Below are 21,887 nucleotides of genomic sequence, written 5' to 3' on the forward strand. Positions count from 1 at the left end.
TGTATGGGTGGTCCTCCGTTCTAATGGGGAGCTGGTGATACGCGGATTTGAGGTCGATAGTCGAGAAGACTCGGTATTGCGCAATCTGGTGGACCATTTCTGATATGCGGGGTAAAGGGTAGGCGTCCAGCTGGGTATAAATATTAACAGTCTGGCTGTAGTCAATTACCATCCGTTTCTTTTCGCTATTTTTAACTATGACTACTCGGGCACGCCACGGGCTGGTACTGCATTCAATAATGCCTTCCCGCAGGAGTCTGTCCACTTCCGCCTTGATAAAGTGTCTGTCTTCCAGACTGTACCATCTACTTTTGGTCGCTATGGGCCTACAGTTCGGAGCGAGATTAGCGAATAAAGAGGGCGGGCTGATTTTTAAGGTTGATAGGCCACAGACTGTGAGTGGCGGCTGGGACCCGCCATATGCTAGCGTGACACTTTCGTGGTGGCACTGGAAGTCCAGGCCCAAGATTACATTAACACAGAGTTCTGGCATCACGAGGAGTTTAAAATCCTTGTAGTCCGTGCCTTTTACAGTCAGTGTTACCACACAGTAGCCCAAAATGTCCGAAGTGTGGGGCTTAGCAGCCATAGCAATTCTGCTCCGTGTAGGGGTTACCGTTAATGAGTGCCGCCGTACCAGGCTAGGGTGGATAAAACTCTCGGTACTCCCACAGTCAATTAAACATTTCGTTAAATTCCCATTTACCTGTATGTCCATCATGGATTTTGTCAACGGGTGTGGCCTGGATTGATCCACCGTGATCGAAGCCACTGTTGGGCCCTGGGCGGCCGTTGAGTCGGGAAAAGATGGTGGATCCCAAGATGGCGGCCCACACAGCACGCACGAGGCGGTGACGGAGTTGGAAATCGGATTCCCCCCGCAGACTTTGCTAAAATGCCTCTTTTTCTTACATTTGAAGCATGTAGCGTCCTTCGCTGGGCATCGTTGTCTGGGGTGCTTGGCCTGGCTGCAGAAGTAGCATTTCGGGCCTCGAGACATTGCCGCTGTAGTAGGACTCCTGGGTGAACTTCTGTGTGGGGACTCCGGCGGCATAGAGCTGGTCTGAGACCTGGATGGGGAAGATGGCTGATTCCAAGATGGCGGCCCCCTCGGCGCGCACGAGGCGTTGAGGGCCGCATGGCCGGAAGAATAAGAGTCAGAGTTTCTCTGGGCCACGTCCAGCGATCGCGCAGTGGCCACTGCCTTTTTTAAGTCCAGGACCTCCTTCTCCAGCAGTCTCTGCCGGATATAATTCGATTTGAGGCCCGTGATGAAGGAATCGCGAACCAATTCGTCAGAGTATGCGTTGGCCGTCACGGCTTTGCAGTTACAGTCCCGGACCAGGTCCTTTAGGCCCTGTAAGAAATCGTCCATTGATTCCTCTGGTCGCTGCCTGCGTGTAGCCAGCAGATGTCTGGCGTACACTTCGTTTACCGGCCTCTGGTATTGGGCCTTCAGGATAGTGATGGCCTCCGTGTAAGAGGTGGCGTCCCGGATGAACGAATAAATCTGATGACTTACGCGAGTAGTCAGTAGACTCAGTTTATCTACCTCGCTAGCAGATGAGGCCCCCGTGAAGAGTTCGAAGTATTTGAGCCAGTGTCCAAATTGATTTGATGCTTCAGCAGAATGTGGATCCAAGTCCAGACGCTCTGGTTTTAGGAGTCGATCCATCCTAGTATTCTTTAGTGATTAAAATTGATGGGCCTTCAATAACCACAAAACTAGAAGTTATAGACTTAAACAAGTTGGCTTTTAATCACTAAGATCAGAGATAACATCTCAACACGCCAACTGGTTCACAGGAATGAGTCATACAGATCCTGGGATCTTTATGTAAGAGAAGTCAGGGGCGGAGCCAAGAGCCAAGACCTGGAACCTCCCAGGTTAGTCGGGAAAGAGGAAGTGAAACTATACACAGTGCGGGAGGGTAATATACATGAGTGCAAAACAAATACAGGATCAAGACAAACAGATTTCATTACAGGCAGAAACATGGCAAATGCACTATAATGTGGATAAATGTGAGGTTATCCACTTTGGTGGCAAAAACAGGAAGGCAGATTATTATTTGAATGGCAATAGATTGGGAGAAGGGGAAGTGCAGAGACCTAGGTGTTATTGTGCACCAGTCGCTGAAGGTAAGCATGCAGGTGCAGCAGGCGGTTAAGGCGGCAAATGATATGTTGGCCATCGTAGCAAGAGGCTTCGAGTACAGGAACAAGGATGTCTTGCTACAGTTGTACAGGGCCTTGGGTAAGACCGCCCCTTGAGTATTGTGTGCAGTTTTGGTCACCTTACCTAAGGACGTTCTTGCCAGGGAGGGAGTGCAGCGAAGATTCACCAGGCTAATACCTGGGATGGCAGGAATGACATATGAGGAGAGATTGTGTCGATTGGGCTTATACTCACTGGAGTTTAGAAGATTGAGAGGGGATCTCATCAAAACCTATAAAATTCTGTCAGGTCTGGACAGACTAGATGCAGGAAGGATGTTTCGGATGGCCAGGGAGTCCAGAACCAGGGGTCATAGTCTGAGGATAAGGGGTAAGCCATTTAGGACTGAAATGAGGAGGAATTTCTTCACCCAGAGAGTGGTAAACCTGTGGAATTCTCTGCCACAGAGGGCAGTGGAGGCCAGTTCATTAAATATATTCAAGAAAGAGTTGGATATATTTCTTGAGGCTAAAGGGATCAAGGGATATGGGGAGAAGGCAGGGACAGGGTACTGAATTTGGATGATCAGCCATGATCTCATTGAATGGCGGAGCAGGCTCGAAGGGCCGAATGGCCTACTCCTGCTCCTATCTTCTATGTTTCTATGATGACTTTTGTGTCCAGAAATCTATCTCCTTCTTAAATATATTCAGTGACTTGGCCTCCACAGCCTTTTGTGGTAGAGAATTCCACAGGTTCACCACCCTGAGTGAAGAAATTTCTCATCTCAGTCCTAAATGTCCTACCCCGTATCCTGAGACTGTGACCCCTCGTTCTAGAGCCCCCAGCCAGGGGAAACATCCTCCCTGCATCCAGTCTGTCTAGCCCTGTCAAGAGTTTTATACATTTCAATGAGATCCCCTCGCATTCTTCTAAACTCTGGTCAATACAGGTCCAGTCGGCCCAATCTCTCCTCATACAACAATCCTGCCATCCCAGGAATCAGTCTGGTGAACATTCGCTGCACTCCCTTTATGATAAGTATAGATGTCAGCAGAGCCAATAACAGGCAGTTCAGGGACATACACCAGGTCCTGCTAGCGATACCGGGCTATATCGGTCGGTAGAGCCAGTAACAGGCAGTTCAGGGACGTACACCAGGTCCTGCTTGCGATACAGGGCTATATCTGTCGGTAGAACCAGTAAGAGGCAGTTCAGGGACGTACACCAGGTCCTGCTGGCGATACCTGGCTACAGCTGTCGGTAGAGCCAGTACCAGGCAGTTCAGGGACGTACACCAGGTCCTGCTGGCGATACCGGGCTATATCTTGTCGGTAGAGCCAGTAACAGGCAGTTCAGGGACGTACACCAGGTCCTGCTGGCGATACCGGGCTATATCTGTCGGTAGAGCCAGTTACAGGCAGTTCAGGGACGTACACCAGGTCCTGCTGGCGATACCGGGCTATATCTGTCGGTAGAGCCAGTAACAGGCAGTTCAGGGACGTACACCAGGTCCTGCTGGCGATACCAGGCTATATCTGTCGGTAGAGCCAGTTACAGGCAGTTCAGGGACGTACACCAGGTCCTGCTGGCGATACCGGGCTATAGCTGTCGGTAGAGCCAGTAACAGGCAGTTCAGGGACGTACACCAGGTCCTGCTGGCGATACCGGGCTATAGCCGTCGGTAGAACCAGTAACAGGCAGTTCAGGGACGTACACCAGGTCCTGCTGGCGATACCGGGCTACAGCCGTCGGTAGAACCAGTAACAGGCAGTTCAGGGACGTAGACCAGGTCCTGCTGGCGATACCGGGCTGTAGCCGTCGGTAGAGCCAGTTACAGGCAGTTCAGGGACGTACACCAGGTCCTGCTGGCGATACCGGGCTATAGCCGTCGGTAGAGCCAGTAACAGGCAGTTCAGGGACGTACACCAGGTCCTGCTGGCGATACCGGGCTATAGCCGTCGGTAGAGCCAGTAACAGGCAGTTCAGGGATGTACACCAGGTCCTGCTGGTGATACTGAACTATAACAATTCTCTGCTGGTGTTTCACCACATGACAAGTGAGCACTTAAAGGTTTAAATTAATGTCGTGCTATAGTTCACAAACGTCTTGTTGGATCATAGAGAACATAAAAGTTTGTGAATATATTACGCTGAACACTCTTCATTTACCTAGTGTTCAATAAATTGTCTGTTAGTTTAACGGGAGTCTCGGCCCAACACAATGTATTCAATCCATGTCACAGACGAGGAGCCAGATCTGTGGTAAGAGTTCTCCGTCCGACCCCTGGGTCATGTTACCATTCACCTTGTTACTGGGAAGGTAAAGGCAGACACCAGATCCCTGGGGAAACAGGGTCCGCTTACACTGAACCAGACCATAATATCTAGCAGCCCAAAAATCTAACGGCCCGTAAACAGGGTGTAGCACTCCCAGTTCTGGCCAGCTCGAACCGCAAGGAAGGCGCAGTACCAACTGAGCCAAGCCGACACTCCCTAATGAGAAACAGCTGACACGGGAGAGTGATGCTGAGTGAGTGAGGCCCATCGGCCATTCACCAGCAGGGCAGTTTGTGGAGCAGAGAGACAGCAAGAGAAGAGAACGAAAGATGAGGCAGACTCAGCCAAGGATCATTTATTTTAGCACCCAGCTCCTGCACAAACTGGCAGCTCCCCACAGGATTCTCAAACCCACAAGGATTATGTAAAGGAAAAGGACTTTGCCTTGACTGCAGATACGTAACACAATACAGGACCAGGATTCACAGAGGCCTCAGTCCTGCCGGTTGAAACACTCGCGTCGCGTCCCGTCCACTTGCAGGAGTTTGTGGCGAGTTCCAATAAACACATGCTTCCCACTGCAGCCTCCTCGGGGAAGCTCAACATCCAGCCTCCACTGTCGGAATACGATCTCCATGACATTCACTCCCTCCTCCCCTCCCCCCCACCATTCGCACAAGAAACGGTCCTTTTAGTTCCCTCCCAAAAGAGGGATTGGCAGCAAATCCTGATCTTTATTCCATCTCCATCAGGTTGCTGCGAGATTCTCGGGAAACCATGAGACGCATCAACTGGTTCTGGAATTTCTCAAACTTCTTGACATCCTGAGCTTGGTCCGTCTTGTACTGCAGGCACTGGGGGCGGGGGGAGGAGAGAGAGAGAGAGAAAGTGAAACGAGTATACCCCTCAGAGCTGTAACACCATCAACAATGCACATGGGCCCAGTACATCGAGTGTACAGCACAGAAACAGGCCATTCAGCCCAACTGCTGCACATCAGCCTCCTCCCACCCTACTTCACCTCACCCTATCAGCATATCCTTCTATTCCTATCTCCCACATGCATTTATCTAGCTTCCCCTTAAATGTATCTATGCTAGTCGCCTCAACCACTCCCTGTGGTAGCGAGTTCCCCATTCTCACCACTCTCTGGGTAAAGAAGTTTCTCCTGAATTCCCTGTTGATTTATTCGTGACGATCTTGGCCCCTAGTTCTGGTCTCCCCACAAGTGGAAACATCTTCTCTACATCTACCCGATCAAACCCTTTCATAATCTTAAACACCTCTATCAGGTCACCCCTCAGCTTTCTCTATTCTAGAGAAAAGAGCCCCAGCCTGTATAACCTCTCAGTTCTGGTATTATCCTTGCGAATCTTTTTTGCACCCTCTCTGGTGCCTCTATCCTTATTATAATATGGGGACCAGAACTGTGCACAGTACTCCAAGTGTGGTCTAACCAAGGTTCTGTATAAGTTTAACCTAACTTCTCGAACACTGGGCCACTCCTGGCCATCTGATATCATTGAGGCAGAGTTCACTGCTCACTGAGTGTAGCCAGGGAGACTGCACCCTCACCCAACAGTGTGGGCCAACTCACTTCCATTAGTGAAACCTTGCCCCATTACATGACCATTCAGAAGTAGAGAAGTTATGCTAAACCTGTATCGAATCTTGGTTACATGGAGTACTGTGAGCAGTTTCTGGTCACCATATTATAAAAAAGGACTGGAGAGGTCACAAAAAAGACTTACAAGGATGATACCAGAACTGTCAGATTATACTCATCAGGAAAAGAAAAATAGGCTGGGTGAGGGATGATCCAATAGAGGTCTTTAAAATTATGAAAGGTTTTGATAAGAGTAGATACAAAGAAAGTGTCTCCACTTGTGAGGAAGAGAATAACTGGAGGCCATCAATAGAAGATAGTCACCAAGAAATCCAATAGGGAATTCAGGAGAAACTTCTTTACCCAGAGAGTGGTGAGAATGTGGAACTCGCTACCACAGGGAGTGGTTGAAATGAATAGTATTGATGCATTTCAGGGGAGGCTAGACAAGCATATGAGGGAGAAGGGAATAGAGGGTTATGCTGATAGATTTAGATGAGGAAAGATGGGAGGAGGCTCGAGTGGGCATGGACTGGTTGGGCCAAATGGTCTGTTTCTGTGCTGTAAATACAATGTAATCCTATGTAACGTGGAGACAGTGACTCCCAGAATCCCACCCTCTGCTCTCTGGATTCAGACCAGATCAGCAGCTTTGGAAACGCTCAGCTTCAGGTGGACATCTGGTGACCAGAGGAAGGGCAAATTCAGTGGTGAGCCCACTCCACTGCTGTCAGTCCTGAGCCACTGGATACTCGAGCGGACTGTTGCCACTCCCCAGCCTGCAGTGTGCTCCTCCTTCAGAGAAATATTCCACACCCTGGGCATCGAGTCACCAGAAAACCAGACTGAGTGGCACCCACAGTGACAGCTGAAACCTGGCACCAGGACCCGTCTCCCACCCCGCTCGCTCACCAGACCCGTCACCCGCCCTGCTCGCTCACCAACCCCCCCGCCCCGCTCGCTCACCGACCCCCCCTCCCCGCTCGCTCACCGACCCCCCCTCCCCGCACCCGTCGCCCCTCCCCGCACCCGCCGCCCCTCCCCGCCGCCCCTCCCCCTCCCGTCGCCCCTCCCCGCCCCCCTCCCCCCGTCCGTCGCCCCGCCCCCGTCCGTCGCCCCTCCCCGCCCCCGCCGCCCCTCCCCCTCCCGTCGCCCCTCCCCCTCCCGTCGCCCCTCCCCGCCCCCCGTCCGTCGCCCCACCCCGCCCCCCGTCCGTCGCCCCACCCCCGCCCGTCGCCCCTCCCCGCCCCCGCCCGTCGCCCCTCCCCGCCCCCGTCCGTCGCCCCTCCCCGCCCCCGTCCGTCGCCCCTCCCCGCCCCTCGCCCCTCCCCCGTCCGTCGCCCCTCCCCGCCCCCGCCACCCACCCCACCGGACCCGCCACCCGCCCTCCTCCCCGCACCCGTCCCGCTCACCCACCGCACCCGCCCCGCTCGCCCCCCCGCACCAGTCACCCACCCCGCTCGCCCCCCCGCACCAGTCACCTGCCCCGCTCGCCCACCGGACCCGTCACCCGCCCCGCTCGCTCACCGCACCCGCCCCCTCACCGTACCCGTCACCCACCCCGCTCGCTCACCGCACCCACCCCGCTCGCTCACCGCACCCGTCACCCACCCCGCTCGCCGCACCGCACCCGTCACCCACCCCGCTCGCCGCACCGCACCCGTCACCCACCCCGCTCGCTCACCGCACCCGTCACCCACCCCGCTCGCCCACCGCACCCGTCACCCACCCCGCTCGCCCACCGCACCCGTCACCCACCCCGCTCGCTCACCGCACCCGTCACCCACCCCGCTCACCGCACCAGTCACCCACCCCGCTCGCTCACCCGTCACCCACCCCGCTCGCTCACCGCACCCGTCACCCACCCCGCTCGCGCACCGCACCCGTCACCCACCCCGCTCGCCCACCGCACCCGTCACCCACCCCGCTCGCTCACCGTACCCGTCACCCACCCCGCTCGCGCACCCGTCACCCACCCCGCTCGCTCACCGCACCCGTCACCCACCCCGCTCGCTCACCGCACCCGTCACCCACCCCGCTCGCTCACCGCACCCGTCACCCACCCCGCTCGCTCACCGCACCCGTCACCCACCCCGCTCGCGCACCGCACCCGTCACCCACCCCGCTCGCTCACCGCACCAGTCACCCACCCCGCTCGCTCACCGCACCCGTCACCCACCCCGCTCGCTCACCGCACCCGTCACCCACCCCGCTCGCGTCACCCACCCCGCTCGCTCACCGCACCCGTCACCCACCCCGCTCGCTCACCGCACCCGTCACCCACCCCGCTCGCTCACCGCACCCGTCACCCACCCCGCTCGCTCACCGCACCCGTCACCCACCCCGCTCGCTCACCGCACCCGTCACCCACCCCGCTCGCTCACCGCACCCGTCACCCACCCCGCTCACCGCACCCGTCACCCACCCCGCTCACCGCACCCGTCACCCACCCCGCTCGCTCACCGGACCAGTCACCCACCCCGCTCGCTCACCGCACCAGTCACCCACCCCCTCACTCACCCACCCACCCCGTTGCTCACGCTGTGTACTCACCACCACGTCGTCGGTCACTTTCATGGAGAGAAGCCCAGCGCAGTGTCGATACTTAATAACAACTCGCACCTGGAACACAACAAAGGACAGTGAGCGCCAGCCAGAGGGTGCGGGGAGAGGGGTGCGGTGGGAAAGGGAGGGGACCCCAGGCCCTGGAACCCACCACCGGTACCTTCATGGCCTCGGTCAGGCAGAGTTTCTCAGCGGCTTTGACGAACTCCTCCCAGTTCTGGATGTAAGTCATGGTGCGCGCTCTCGGGCCCCGCTCTCTCACTGTTCCCGGGCCTCAGTCTCGGGCCCCGCTCTCTCACTGTCCCCGGGCCTCAGTCTCGTGCCCCGCTCTCTCACTGTCCCCGGGCCTCAGTCTCGTGCCCCGCTCTCTCACTGTCCCCGGGCCTCAGTCTCGGGCCCCGCTCTCTCACTGTCCCCGGGCCTCAGTCTCGGGCCCCGCTCTCTCACTGTCCCCGGGCCTCAGTCTCGGGCCCCGCTCTCTCACTGTCCCCGGGCCTCAGTCTCGTGCCCCGCTCTCTCACTGTCCCCGGGCCTCAGTCTCGGGCCCCGCTCTCTCACGGGCCCCGCTCTCTCACTGTCCCCGGGCCTCAGTCTCGGGCCCCGCTCTCTCACTGTCCCCGGGCCTCAGTCTCGGACCTCGCTCTCTTTCTCTCACTGTCCCCGGGCCCCGCTCTCTCAGTCCATTCGGCGCCGCATCAGCGATAAACACAAGATGGCGACCACCACACGCCAGGCAACAACCAATCACACAGCGGGATGCGAAACCACCGGATCATTAACCAATTAGGAAGCAGCGGCTCCAGAGAAGCAGCCAATAAACGACTGAGATACGGACTAGTCTGATACAGCCAATCGACAATCAGAATCCAGTTTGTGAGAACAGCCTATCCGAGTACAGGACACACCAACCCGGCCAACGGCAAACAGCCAATCCCAGGACAGTCAGAGAGTGTGGAGAAAGAGAGAGAGCCCTGAAATGCCAAGAGATGATCATAAAGAAGAGTCCCCTCAGTCAACTAGTCCTGGGACTTAGTGAAGTAACTACTAACACTACTAATAATAACCAGCTCCAGGACAGTGATATCGTGGCACAGAGAATTCGCACAGAGAGTTTGCACATTCTCCCCGTGTTTGCGTGGGTTTTCTCCGGGTGCTCCGGTTTCCTCCCACAGTCCAAAGATGTGCGGGTTAGGTTGATTGGCTATGATAAATTGACCCTTAGTGTTAGGGGGATTAAATACGTGGGGTTACAGGGATAGGGTGGGATATGTGTTGGTGTAGGGGTTACAGGGATCGGGTGGGATATGTGTCGGTGCAGGCTCGATGGGCCGAAATGGCCTCTATCTGCACTGTGGGGTTTCTGTGAATTGTCACTAAACAAAAGGAAAAATAACTGACCTATTGGGCAGAAACAACAAAAACCCAAAACAAACTCAATTGCTACTTGGCCATAAACAGACAATACAACATGGCTGAATACCTGACCACGGTAAAAGATAGCAAATTGAGTAAAACCTTGACTATGTACAGACTTAGTGAGCATAGCCTGGCCATCGAAAAAGGCAGACACAGGCAGACCTGGCTGCCAAGAGAGGACAGGATATGCTCTCACTGCAGTCAGGGAGTGGTGGAGACAGAGATGCACTTCCTCACAGCTTGTGGAAACTATCAGGGCATAAGGGGGAATTTCTACCCGAAATTCATAAAAATATGCCCTGAATTCAAAAATTTAAATGACGACCAAAAACTCCCATACCAATTAGGGGAAAAAAGAAATTGCGTAACTTTGGCGGCAAACTATGTTACAGCTTGCCACAAGCAGAAGGACAACCATTAAACCTAAGAAAAGATTATATGCATATATGAGTATATTTATACACACAGGGATATATCTGTTTATACACTGTATGGATAGATCTGCGTTTATGTGTTCAACCATAAATGTTTTTGCGGTGCTTTGGCAACATAAGATGTACCTTGTCATGCCAATAAAGCAATTTGAATTGAATTGAATTGAATTGAATTGAGAGAGATCCCAGAGAGAGAGAGAACTCCCAGCGAGAGATGGTGTGGAGATGCCGGAGTTGGACTGGGGTGGACAAATGTAAGAAGTCACACAACACCAGGTTATAGTCCAACAGCTTTATTTGAAATCACAAGCTTTCGGAGCGCTGCTCCTTCTTCAGGTGAAGTGGAGAAATGCATAAAGACACAGCTTATATAGTCAGAGAATCATGTCAGATGTTTACAGGTAACCTTTCCAACTGCCATTTATCGCACCTCGGCAGAGAGATAATCACAGCAGTCAAAGGTGTGAATGGTGTCCAAACAGGTCAGTCAGGGAAACATTGCATCAAAGAACAATGAGGTGGGGTCACAAGGGGTCAAATATTGCAGATGCTGGGGTCTGTATGAAAAACAAAAAAACAGACAAAAAACATTTTTTTTGGCTGGAAATCACAGCAGGTCCGGCCGCATCTGTGTAGAGAGAACAAGCCAATGTCGACTCGAGTCTGGATGACCCTGCATCAGGTGGGGTTACATGTAGCGTGACATGAACCCAAGATCTCGGTTGAGGCCGTCCTCATGAGTGCGGAACTTGGCTATCAGTTTCTGCTCGACGATTTTGCGTTGTCGTGTGTCTTGAAGGCCACCTTGGAGAATGCTTACCCGAAGATCGGAGGCTGAATGTCCTTGACTGCTGAAGTGTTCCCCGACTGGGAGGGAACACTCCTGCCTGGTGATTGTTGCGCGGTGTCCATTCATCCGTTGTCGCAGTGTCTGCATGGTCTCGCCGATGTACCATGCTCCGGGGCATCCTTTCCTGCAACGTATGAGGTAGACAACGTTGGCCGAGTCACATGAGTATGTACCATGTATCTGGTGGGTGGTGTCCTCACGTGTGATGATGGTATCTGTGTTGATGATCTGGCATGTCTTGCAGAGGTTGCTGTGGCAGGGTTGTGTGGTGTGGTCGCTGTTCTCCTGAAAGCTGGGTAATTTGCTGCGAATGATGGTCTGTTTGAGGTTAGGCGGCTGTTTGAAAGCGAGTAGTGGAGGCGTGGGGATGGCCTTAGCGAGGTGTTCGTCGTCATCGATGACATGTTGAAGGCTGCGAAGAACATGGCGTAGTTTCTCCGCTCCGGGGAAGTACTGGACGACGAAGGGTACTCTGTTGGTTGTGTCCCGTGTTTGTCTTCTGAGGAGGTCTATGCGATTTTTCGCTGTGGCCCGTCGGAACTGTCGATCGACGAGTCGAGCGTCATATCCCATTCTTACAAGGGCGTCTTTCAGTGTCTGTAGGTGTCCATCGCGTTCCTCCTTGTCAGCAGATCCTGTGTATTCGCAGGGCTTGTCCATAGGGGATGGCTTCTTTAACGTGGTTAGGGTGGAAGCTGGAGAAGTGAAGCATCGTGAGGTTGTCCGTGGGCTTGCGGTAGAGTGAAGTGCTGAGGTGTCCGTCTTTGATGGAGATTCGTGTGTCCAGGAATGAGACTGATTCTGAGGAGTAGTCCATGGTGAGTTTGATGGTGGGATGGAACTTGTTGATGTTATCGTGTAGTCTTTTCAGTGATTCTTCGCCGTGGGTCCACAGGAAGAAAATGTCGTCGATGTATCTGGTGTATAGCGTTGGTTGGAGATCCTGTGCAGCGAAGAAGTCTTGCTCGAACTTGTGCATGAAGATGTTTTTTGTCTGTTTTTTTGTTTTTCATACAGACCCCAGCATCTGCAATATTTGACCCCTTGTGACCCCACCTCATTGTTCTTTGATGTAATGTTTCCCTGACTGACCTGTTTGGACACCATTCACACCTTTGACTGCTGTGATTATCTCTCTGCCGAGGTGCGATAAATGGCAGTTGGAAAGGTTACCTGTAAACATCTGACATGATTCTCTGACTATATAAGCTGTGTCTTGATGCATTTCTCCACTTCACCTGAAGAAGGAGCAGCGCTCCGAAAGCTTGTGATTTCAAATAAAGCTGTTGGACTATAACCTGGTGTTGTGTGACTTCTTACATTTCCCAGAGAGAGAGAGAGAGCTCCCAGAGAGAGAGAGAGAGAGCTCCCAGAGAGAGAGAGCTCCGAGAGGGAGAGCTCCCAGAGAGAGAGAGAGAGAGCTCCCAGAGAGAGAGAGAGCTCCCAGAGAGAGAGAAAGCTCCCAGAGAGAGAGAGAGAGAGCTCCCAGAGAGAGAGAGAGAGAGCTCCCAGAGATCCCAGGGAGAGAGAGAGCTCCCAGAGAGAGAGAGAGCTCCCAGAGAGAGAGAGAGAGAGCTCAGAGAGAGAGAGAGCTCCCAGAGAGAAAGAGAGAGAGAGAGAGCTCCCAGAGAGAGAGAGAGAGCTCCCAGAGAGAGAGAGCTCCCAGAGAGAGAGAGAGAGAGCTCCCAGAGAGAGAGAGAGAGAGAGAGAGAGCTCCCAGAGAGAGAGAGCTCCCAGAGAGAGAGCAAATCTAGCTCCCCAGACACCCTTCATTTCAAAGCCTTTCAGACCCAAGAGCTAAACCCAGAAAAGAGTCCCCTGAGTCAGCTGCTACTGAAACTAAGTACTCAGCCGGACCCTGACCAGCCCCAGACCAACACAGCCGTCCAAACACCAATCCGAGTGAACCAAATCATTAAACAATGCAAAGAAACCTACCTGGAACATTGGAACAAAATAACCGAAAGCCAAAGCAGATTAGAATGTTACCGGGCCCTAAAAAGAGAATATAAACTGGCAGACTACCTCACGACCATCAGAGACACAAAACAGAGACAGACCCTCACCAGGTACAGACTAAGCGACCACCAACTGGAAATTGAAAAAGGCAGATACAAGAAATCCTGGCAGCCTAGAGAGAATAGAATATGCGATCAATGTCTGGCCGGCGAGGTTGAAACAGAAATGCATTTCCTCCTAAAATGCGAAAAATTCAACACATCAAGAAACATATTATTCAACAAGCTAAGCCAAACAACCCCAGATTTCAAGGAATTGGATGATCTGTCAAAATTGAGATTAGTCCTAGGAGAAGGAGACAGACCATACCTTGGGGCCAAATATGTAACAACATGTCACAACCTGAGGACTGTTTAAAAGTAAGACTGTTTAAAATTAATATTGAACGTACCAAATGAAGTAGAAAGACTGTTTAAAATTAATATTGTTTAAAAGTAATGTTGTATGTACCCAACAAATGTCAAATCGATTGACACCTACAGAATGTTGGAAAACTGTACCTTTTTGCTATGTAAGCTTTGGCAATATGGTTCTCTGTAAACTTTCATGCCAATAAAGCATTTGAACTGAACTGAACTGAACTGAGAGGGGAATGTAGAAAATCTGGACTCCTTTGAAAAGGAATTCCCCCAGTTGAAAACTAAGGCAGACACAAAGAGGACCAATGGACAGGAGGCAAAAGAGAGCCGAACAGAGGATGAAGAGAGCCAAGCGGAGGAAGAAGAGAGGCCAGCAGAGGCAAACACCTCCCTGACCATCTCCACCCCCCCCCCACACCTCTCAACGCAAACAAACTGCCGAAGGAGAATCTGTCCAAACTAGAACTCGATTTCAACGAATACAGGGAAACACAGGCCAAGAATTTGAAGGAGGAACTCAAACAGCTGAAAACGGAAAACGAGTCCACCATCCACGAGTTGAGAAAGATCGTAGAGGAGCAAAGAAATGAGATCAAAGAACTCCGTACTCAGCTAAACAAAACGATGGAGGCCGTAGAAAGGCAGAAAATTGAACTCAGCAGGCAACACAAACCTCTTAAGGTCCAAAAACCTGATGACACAAAAACAACACACACAGGGACACAGAACCCGTCGGATGCCCCCCTGTTAAGTATGTGTATTGTATTGAACAATTAACACAAAGACTTAAACGTATAACTCAAACAGGCCTTTACTGGTTGGAGGTAGGGACTGCACATAGGTCTTTACTTCATGCCCACAGGCGGGAACTGAGGGGAATCAGTACCCACAGTACTATTTATACCCCTATGGCCAGGAGTGGTAATGCGTATCACTACGCCCAACAAGTAGTGCAGTCCTGTCCATAGGTTCAAAGTAGCACACATATTACATACACAACATTCCTCCCTTCCTAGCTTTACAGTCATCTCCCCATTTAACATAACGTAATAACATATATACATATATAACTTCAGGTTTACATAACAGAATAACATAGATACATAGATAACTTCATGTCAAAAACAGTTCACAGATTCAATCTCTGTGGTGTAGTCGGTTCACGTTGCTAGAGTGACTCATTCAATAGTCCTTCCATGGATTTAACAGTTTGAACTTCCGAACTGAATTGGCTCCGTTCGGAGGGACCACGTGTGTGATCTGGTAGAGGTGATAATGGTTCAGATGGGTCATCTTCTGTTTTTACTTTTCCTTTTCTGCTTCTTGGAGACTCTCTGGGCTCCATTGTCAGCTGCCACAGCTGCCAGCTGCATGCGCAGTTCCTCCTTCTCTTCCTCCTGTTTCCGTCGTAGAGCCAGCTTCTCCCGATGTTCCGTAGACTTTTGGTGCTCCTCCATGATTTCTGCACTTTGGGAGTCGAAGTTACAAGCTGGGCAGGACAGGACATCGTAATATTCGGTGTCGTCCTGAGCTAGACCAGTGAGAGGGTCGTCTATTTCCTCCATACCTAGCTGGACGTTAGCCAGCTCTTGTTCCAAATCCAGACATCTTTCCTGAAGAGACTTCTTCATGTGTACCTCTGCATCCAGCTTTTTCTGGGCTTTCAGCAAGTCGTTTACTAGTGACCTCATTTGTGATTTTAATACTTCAACTTCCTTTGGAGATTGATTGATCGGACTATGCAATCCCTCTACCGGAGCAGCTGTTTCAGCGGTCTGTTGTTCTACGTTGACGTGAGTCAGCGTACTTTTGGCATCCAAGGGCTGCTCTGTTGCAGTCATCTCAGTCTGTGTTGCCACCTCAGCTCTTCCAATAACCTTTGAGAGCTCCGAACCCCTTTCGTTTGAATATTGAAGTTCATGTTCAAGTTTTTCCCATTTCAGAGTCCTGTCCTTCAGCATATGCAGGAGTTGGCTGACCGTTAACTCCTCTGACATCAGACGTTTTGTGTGCTCCTGCTCCATTTTCTCCATCAGCTGCTTCTGTTGTCTTTCCAGATTCTCCAACTCTATATCAAAGAACTCTTTCGTTGCATTCAACTCTTGCTCAAAACGGCGAAGCATTTGTTCTAATTGCTGTTGTAGTTTGAAATGGAGTTGAGTTCGAGCCCGGTGTCCCTCAGAAATGGGCACATCAGTAGACTTGCCAGACTCAGAATCCACAGTTAAACTATGTTGTTGTTGCTCAGTGGAATTCTGTGCTGAAACTTTGTCTTTTGCACCTGAGTTGGGCTTACCATCATCCGTTCCAGAGTCTGGGCCGACTATCTTCACCGAGTTCTCACTCGTTATTGTTTGTAGGAAATGCCAGTCCATATTCATTTTCCTAATCCACTCCCGTCCTAGTAGTGGAGGACCTCCTTCAGATATCACATATAAGTCCATTATTTGACTGTCTTCGCCCTTGTGGGCCACTGCAACCTCTATTTTCCCGATGGGGTACACTCTTTGCCCCGTGTATGTTTTCAATATAATCCCCGTATCCTGTAGGGGAATATGTTGGAATAACTTTCCGTAATCTTTCTTATTTATGACCGTCAATGCCGATCCAGTGTCCAATTCCAGTTTTACTTGGACTCCTTCTATCTGAAGAGTGACCCAAATTGTCTGGAGGTCTGCACCCTTACCAGCGTTGAGTACTCTTAAGCTAGCCAGTTCATTACAGCTTAAGCTAGCCAGTTCATTACTGCTAGCGTCTGAATCGGACTCCTGTTCGGCCACCTTGTGTACCTTTGCGTATTTTCCTTGCGGTGACTTCTTGTTGCTGGTCTTCTTCCCTGACCTGCATACTCTAGCTATATGTCCAAGCCTACCACAAGTTCTACATTCTTGGTTTTTAAACCAACACTGGTTCTGATCATGCGTTGTCTTTCCACAACGATAACATTTGCCAGAACTCACACCCAATTTGTGTGCACTGAGCTCCGGTGACCGTAGCTGCATTACTGCCGTGCCTCTCGCTGCGGCTTCGTGTGCTGCTGCCATAGTGACCGCCTTCTCAAGCGTCAGCTCATTCTCCTCGAGCAGTCGCTTTTGTGTATCCTGTTTAAATAAACCACACACAAATTTGTCTCGTAGTGCATCTGTCAGGCCCGTTCGAAACTGGCAATATTTCGCTAATTTACGCAATTCCAGCAAATAATCAGCATTGCTTTCATGCTGTAGCTGCCTTCTGTCGTAAAATTTAAATCGTTCCGCTAGCATCAGCGGCGTGGGGTTTAGATGATCTTTCAGGACAGTAACAATCTCATCGAACGTCTTATCCGCCGGTTCATCTGGTGATAACAGGTGTTTCAATTGCCCGTACGTCTTCGCACCCATTAAATTTAATAATGTTAGAGCTTTATCTTGGTCACGAATTTTATTGGCCTTACAATAATTTTTTACTCTTTCAACATATATGGCCCAATCTTCGAGGTCACTATCAAAGGTGCTAATATTCCCGTGTTTAGGCATTGTAGATTTGCAATTTCTCAGATTTTATTTTCTTTACTTGTTATCAAAGATGGCGGCTTCCCGCTCTTGCCGTCGTCCTCCGCCCACAAAATGGCGGTTTTCCCGCGCTTGGCGGTCTTCACCCGTCCCCCGACGCCGTCTCCCTTCAGCCCTCGAGTGCGGCCCTTATCTTCGCCGCGATCGATAGCCCGCGCTGTGCACCGCGACTCTCGCACCTTGAGCTTCTGCAGCCGCCGCGCCTTTCAGTCCGAGTGCGGCTCTTATCTTTGGTCCCGATCGCTGGCCCGGCTGCGCCCCTCACTTCAAAGCGGCCCGGCCCTTATCTGCCGATCGCTATCGCCCTACCTCTCTCTCTTCCCCAGTCCTGTCTTTACTCCGGTTCACAAGCTGATGGAGGCTTCAGGGTCCTAATGCCTGTCACTTCCAGTCGCTGGAAGCTGTCAGGATTTCTGCTGCCCTTCAGTTTTGAGTGGGGTGTTGAGGATTGAAACCTCTCTTCAACGTCCTGTCTTTGGACGAAGCCGCCTGGAATAACTGCCGCAGGGTAAGAGCCTGACTCGTCGCCAGTGTTAAGTATGTGTATTGTATTGAACAATTAACACAAAGACTTAAACGTATAACTCAAACAGGCCTTTACTGGTTGGAGGTAGGGACTGCACATAGGTCTTTACTTCATGCCCACAGGCGGGAACTGAGGGGAATCAGTACCCACAGTACTATTTATACCCCTATGGCCAGGAGTGGTAATGCGTATCACTACGCCCAACAAGTAGTGCAGTCCTGTCCATAGGTTCAAAGTAGCACACATATTACATACACAACACCCCCCACACGAGGATGTCACACCCTCACCTTGCGACAACACACCGAAGGCCCCAAACCCTGCTCCTGCCACACAGCCTATCCCAGAAACCCAGCCAACAACCAGCCCTCAGTCGAGTCCTGCCCAGACTACTGCTACCCAGTCTGAAAAGCCAGCCCCTCAGGCGGTCCTGCTGACCGACTCCAACGGGAAGTTTTTGGACCCCCAGAGGATGTTCCCAGGTCATCAAGTCCTGAAAAAATGGTGCAGCAACACAGGCCATGCAATGAAGATCCTGAACAAAGAATCCCTTGGAAGCCCCAAATGACTTGTGATCCACACAGGCACAAACGACCTACGCACCCTACGGGAAGACACTGCTAGGGCGGTGAGCAGGATGGTGGAAAAGGCCAGCAGGGAATTCCCCGAGGCACGGATCGTGATCTCCACGCTACTGCCCAGAAAGGACACCCCAGCCTATGTAATCCACAACACCAACAGGGAGATCGACACGAGATGTACTGCCCTCCCCAACGTCTACCTGGCCCATCACCCAAACATCAACACAAGGGACCTCTATGACGAAATACATCTACTCAAACAGCGGATGTGGATCTTCACAAAAAACCTCATAAACACTGCCAAAAGACGCACCCCTCCCACCCCCTCTACCATTGGGAGCCCTAACCCAAACAGGACCACCACTGTCCCCCACCCCCCTATACAAAACCAACAACAGAACCGTGCTTTTGTACCTGACCCCAGACCCCCCTCTAGACCACAGACTGTAGACCAAGAACTGAGAAAGATCAGGACGATGATAAGCACCCTGATGGAAAGCCAGAGAGGAATGCACTAAATTATTAATATTGTTATTTTATCATTACTATTACTATTATTAGATAGCAGTATGTGCATGCCTCATGAAATTTATACTAAATCGTCATTTAGCATTATAGAAACTAGTGTTTTCACACTCGTCCCACAAAATAGGTCCATTTTATTTTGTTTTTTGAACTATATAAATGCGTTCTTTCCACATAAGCTGCTGCAATATCCAGGGTCTCCGCTCCTCAACTTTTGGGATGAAGAGTACAGACCCTGAATTCCTAAAAGCTATAAAAGACATTGATATAATTGTGTTAACAGAAACATGGTGCCAAAAGGACGTGCCCACCCACTGTCCTCCAATGTACCATGAAATCATTGTGCCCTCAGTAAAGAACACTAAGACACGCAAGGGCAGAACCTCCGGGGGAATCTTGGTGTGGTATAAAGGAGAACTGGACAAACACATCTCACCGATAAAACAGGGAAAATCACAGGTATGGCTAAAATTAGATAAAAATATAGGAATAACAAAAAAAGATGTCTACTTATGTGCGATCTACATACCTCCAATAGAATCGCCATATTTTGAAGAGGAGTTATTTGATACTCTCCACATGGAAATCAGCCATTTCCAGGCCAAAGGAAAGGTGCTACTATGTGGGGACCTAAATGCAAGGACCGGATGTGAACCCGACTTCATAGACCCACAGGGCAACAACCATGTGTTTGGCCAGACCCCTTTATATGTCACACCAGCCATCGCAAATCGGAACAACCTTGACTGTGAAATAAATAAAAGCGGTAGGGAGGTAGTGCAACTCTGCCGAGCCTTAGGCCTGTACATAGTTAACGGTAGGTTCAGAGGGGACTCCTTAGGGAGACTCACATATTCCTCAACTCTTGGGTCTAGTGTGGTGGATTATACAATCACTGACCTGGACCCCTGCGATATCAACGCATTCACTGTCAGGCAGCAATCCCCCCTCTCAGACCATAACCAAATAAACGTGTACCTTAAACTTTCTGCCCAAACCACAGACACAAAAAAGGAACCCAGTAAGCTCCATAAAATAAACCAGACATACAGATGGGCCCCAGACAGTGGAGATAAATTCATCACAGCACTAAATTCACCTGATCTCACAAGTAAAATATCAAAATTTAAAGAAAATCTATGAGATCACCAGAGATGGTGTAAACATGGCCATAGGTATGATCTTCCATGAGGCAGCTGTAAAAGCCGACCTTGTGAAACAGAAGAGGAAACGTTACAAAAGACAAAATAAAAATGAGAAATGGTTTGACCACGAATGCAAAAATGCCAGAAAAGACCTGAGAAAAATATCAAACCAAAAGCATCGCCAACCAAACAATCCAGACCTACGTATTAGATACAATGAGACACTCAAAAGATATAAACACACCATTAGGAACAAAACACAAAATTATACCCACAAAATACTCGAAGAAATTGAAAACTCCATTAATCCAAATCAATTCTGGGATATGTGGAATAACCTGAGTACAACACAATTGCAAGCATTACCAATCCAAGATGGCGACATCTGGAGAACACATTTTGAAAACCTCTACAAAGACATCCCAATAAACGAAACAAACCCAAGTCAACATCATGTCACAGAAAAACTCCACACATTAGAAGCAACAATTAAAGACAACCAAAACCCTCTAGACTCCCCAATCACATGGAAAGAACTGGCCACAAAAACAAAATTTCTCCACCTAAAGAAAGCCTGTAGTCCAGACAACATCAAAAATGAAATGCTCAAGTTCAGCAATATGGAGATGCAGGGTGCTGTACTCAAGTTATTCAACATCATATTACGTTCAGGCTGTTTTCCCGATATCTGGTGCCAAGGACTCATCTCTCCCATATATAAAAGTGGAAACAAATCAGACCCAAATAACTACCGCGGCATCTGTGTCAACAGTTGTCTAGGGAAGTTATTCTGCAGTATTCTAAATAGTAGATTACTGGATTTTCTTAACAAACATAATATCCTTAGAAAAAATCAAATAGGCTTTCTTCCAAAACACCGCACCACCGACCATATCTATACCCTTCACACTCTCATTGAAAAACATATACACCAAACAAAAAATGGGAAAATATTCGCTTGTTTCATTGACTTCAAGAAAGCCTTTGACTCTATCTGGCACGAAGGGCTCTATTATAAACTTCTTCAGTGTGGAATAGGGGGCAAAGTCTATGACCTTATTAAATCGATGTATCTGAAAAATAAATGCGGTGTCAAAATTGGAGACAAACGCACCGGTTTCTTCACCCAGAGAAGAGGCATCCGGCAGGGCTGCAATTTGAGCCCGACCCTGTTCAACATATACATAAATGAATTAGCAGACATGCTGGAGCAAAGCGAGTCACCGGGTCTCTGTCTCCTGGATGGAGAAGTGAAATCCCTGTTCTATGCGGACGACCTGGTTCTGCTGTCTCCCACAGAACAGGGATTACAGCAACAATTAGACCTACTCGACAAATACTGCCAAAATTGGGCCCTAACAGTAAATCTAAAGAAAACCAACATCATGATTTTTCAAAAAAGGCCCAGGTGTCAGGAAAACAAATACCAGTTTACTCTCAGTGATACCATCATAGGACACACTATGAGCTACACTTACCTTGGTCTAACCATTACAGCATCAGGGAGCTTCAGCATAGCAGTGAATGCACTAAAAGAAAAAGCCCGAAGAGCCCTATATGCAATAAAAAGAAAATTCTACAACATCCAAATCCCAATCAAAATCTGGCTCAAAATATTTGACAGCATAATCCTGCCCATTGCGCTGTACGGTAGTAAAGTATGGGGCCCGCTCAATCACCATAGCTACACTAAATGGGAAAAACACACAATAGAAGCCCTACATGCAGAATTTTGCTGAAGCATGCTTCGCACCCAAAGGAAAACACCAACAAATGCATGCAGAGCCGAACTAGGCAGATACCCACTGATAATAAACATCCAAAAACGAGCACTAAACTTCCTAAATCACCTCAAATCTAGCTCCCCAGACA

The 21,887-nt window shown here is 50.3% G+C and overlaps 1 protein-coding gene across 1 annotated transcript; it reads right to left on the reverse strand.

The window, feature by feature from the left end:
- Positions 1–4,778: 4,778 nt before the first annotated feature.
- On the reverse strand, positions 4,779–9,323 carry srp9 (signal recognition particle 9). The gene is made up of 3 exons (XM_085998086.1): positions 8,770–9,323; positions 8,598–8,666; positions 4,779–5,292 (listed from the first exon to the last, which is right to left on the reverse strand). Exons 1-3 carry the CDS (start codon positions 8,839–8,841, stop codon positions 5,173–5,175), a joined length of 261 nt encoding a protein of 86 aa, XP_085854212.1. The 5' UTR covers positions 8,842–9,323; the 3' UTR covers positions 4,779–5,172.
- Between the last annotated feature and the right edge of the window lie 12,564 nt (positions 9,324–21,887).

Source organism: Somniosus microcephalus, chromosome 9, assembly GCF_052327205.1.
Source record: "Somniosus microcephalus isolate GS21.2 chromosome 9, FLI_Smic_1.0, whole genome shotgun sequence".
NCBI lineage: Eukaryota > Metazoa > Chordata > Chondrichthyes > Squaliformes > Somniosidae > Somniosus > Somniosus microcephalus.

Coding starts and splice junctions, on each gene's coding strand:
- srp9 (XM_085998086.1), bottom strand. CDS start 8,841: ATGACTTACATCCAGAACTGGGAGGAGTTCGTCAAAGCCGCTGAGAAA. Junction 8,667..8,769: donor GCCTGACCGAGGCCATGAAG/GTACCGGTGGTG, acceptor GTTGTGTTCCAG/GTGCGAGTTGTTATTAAGTA. Junction 5,293..8,597: donor AAGTGACCGACGACGTGGTG/GTGAGTACACAG, acceptor CCCCGCCCCCAG/TGCCTGCAGTACAAGACGGA.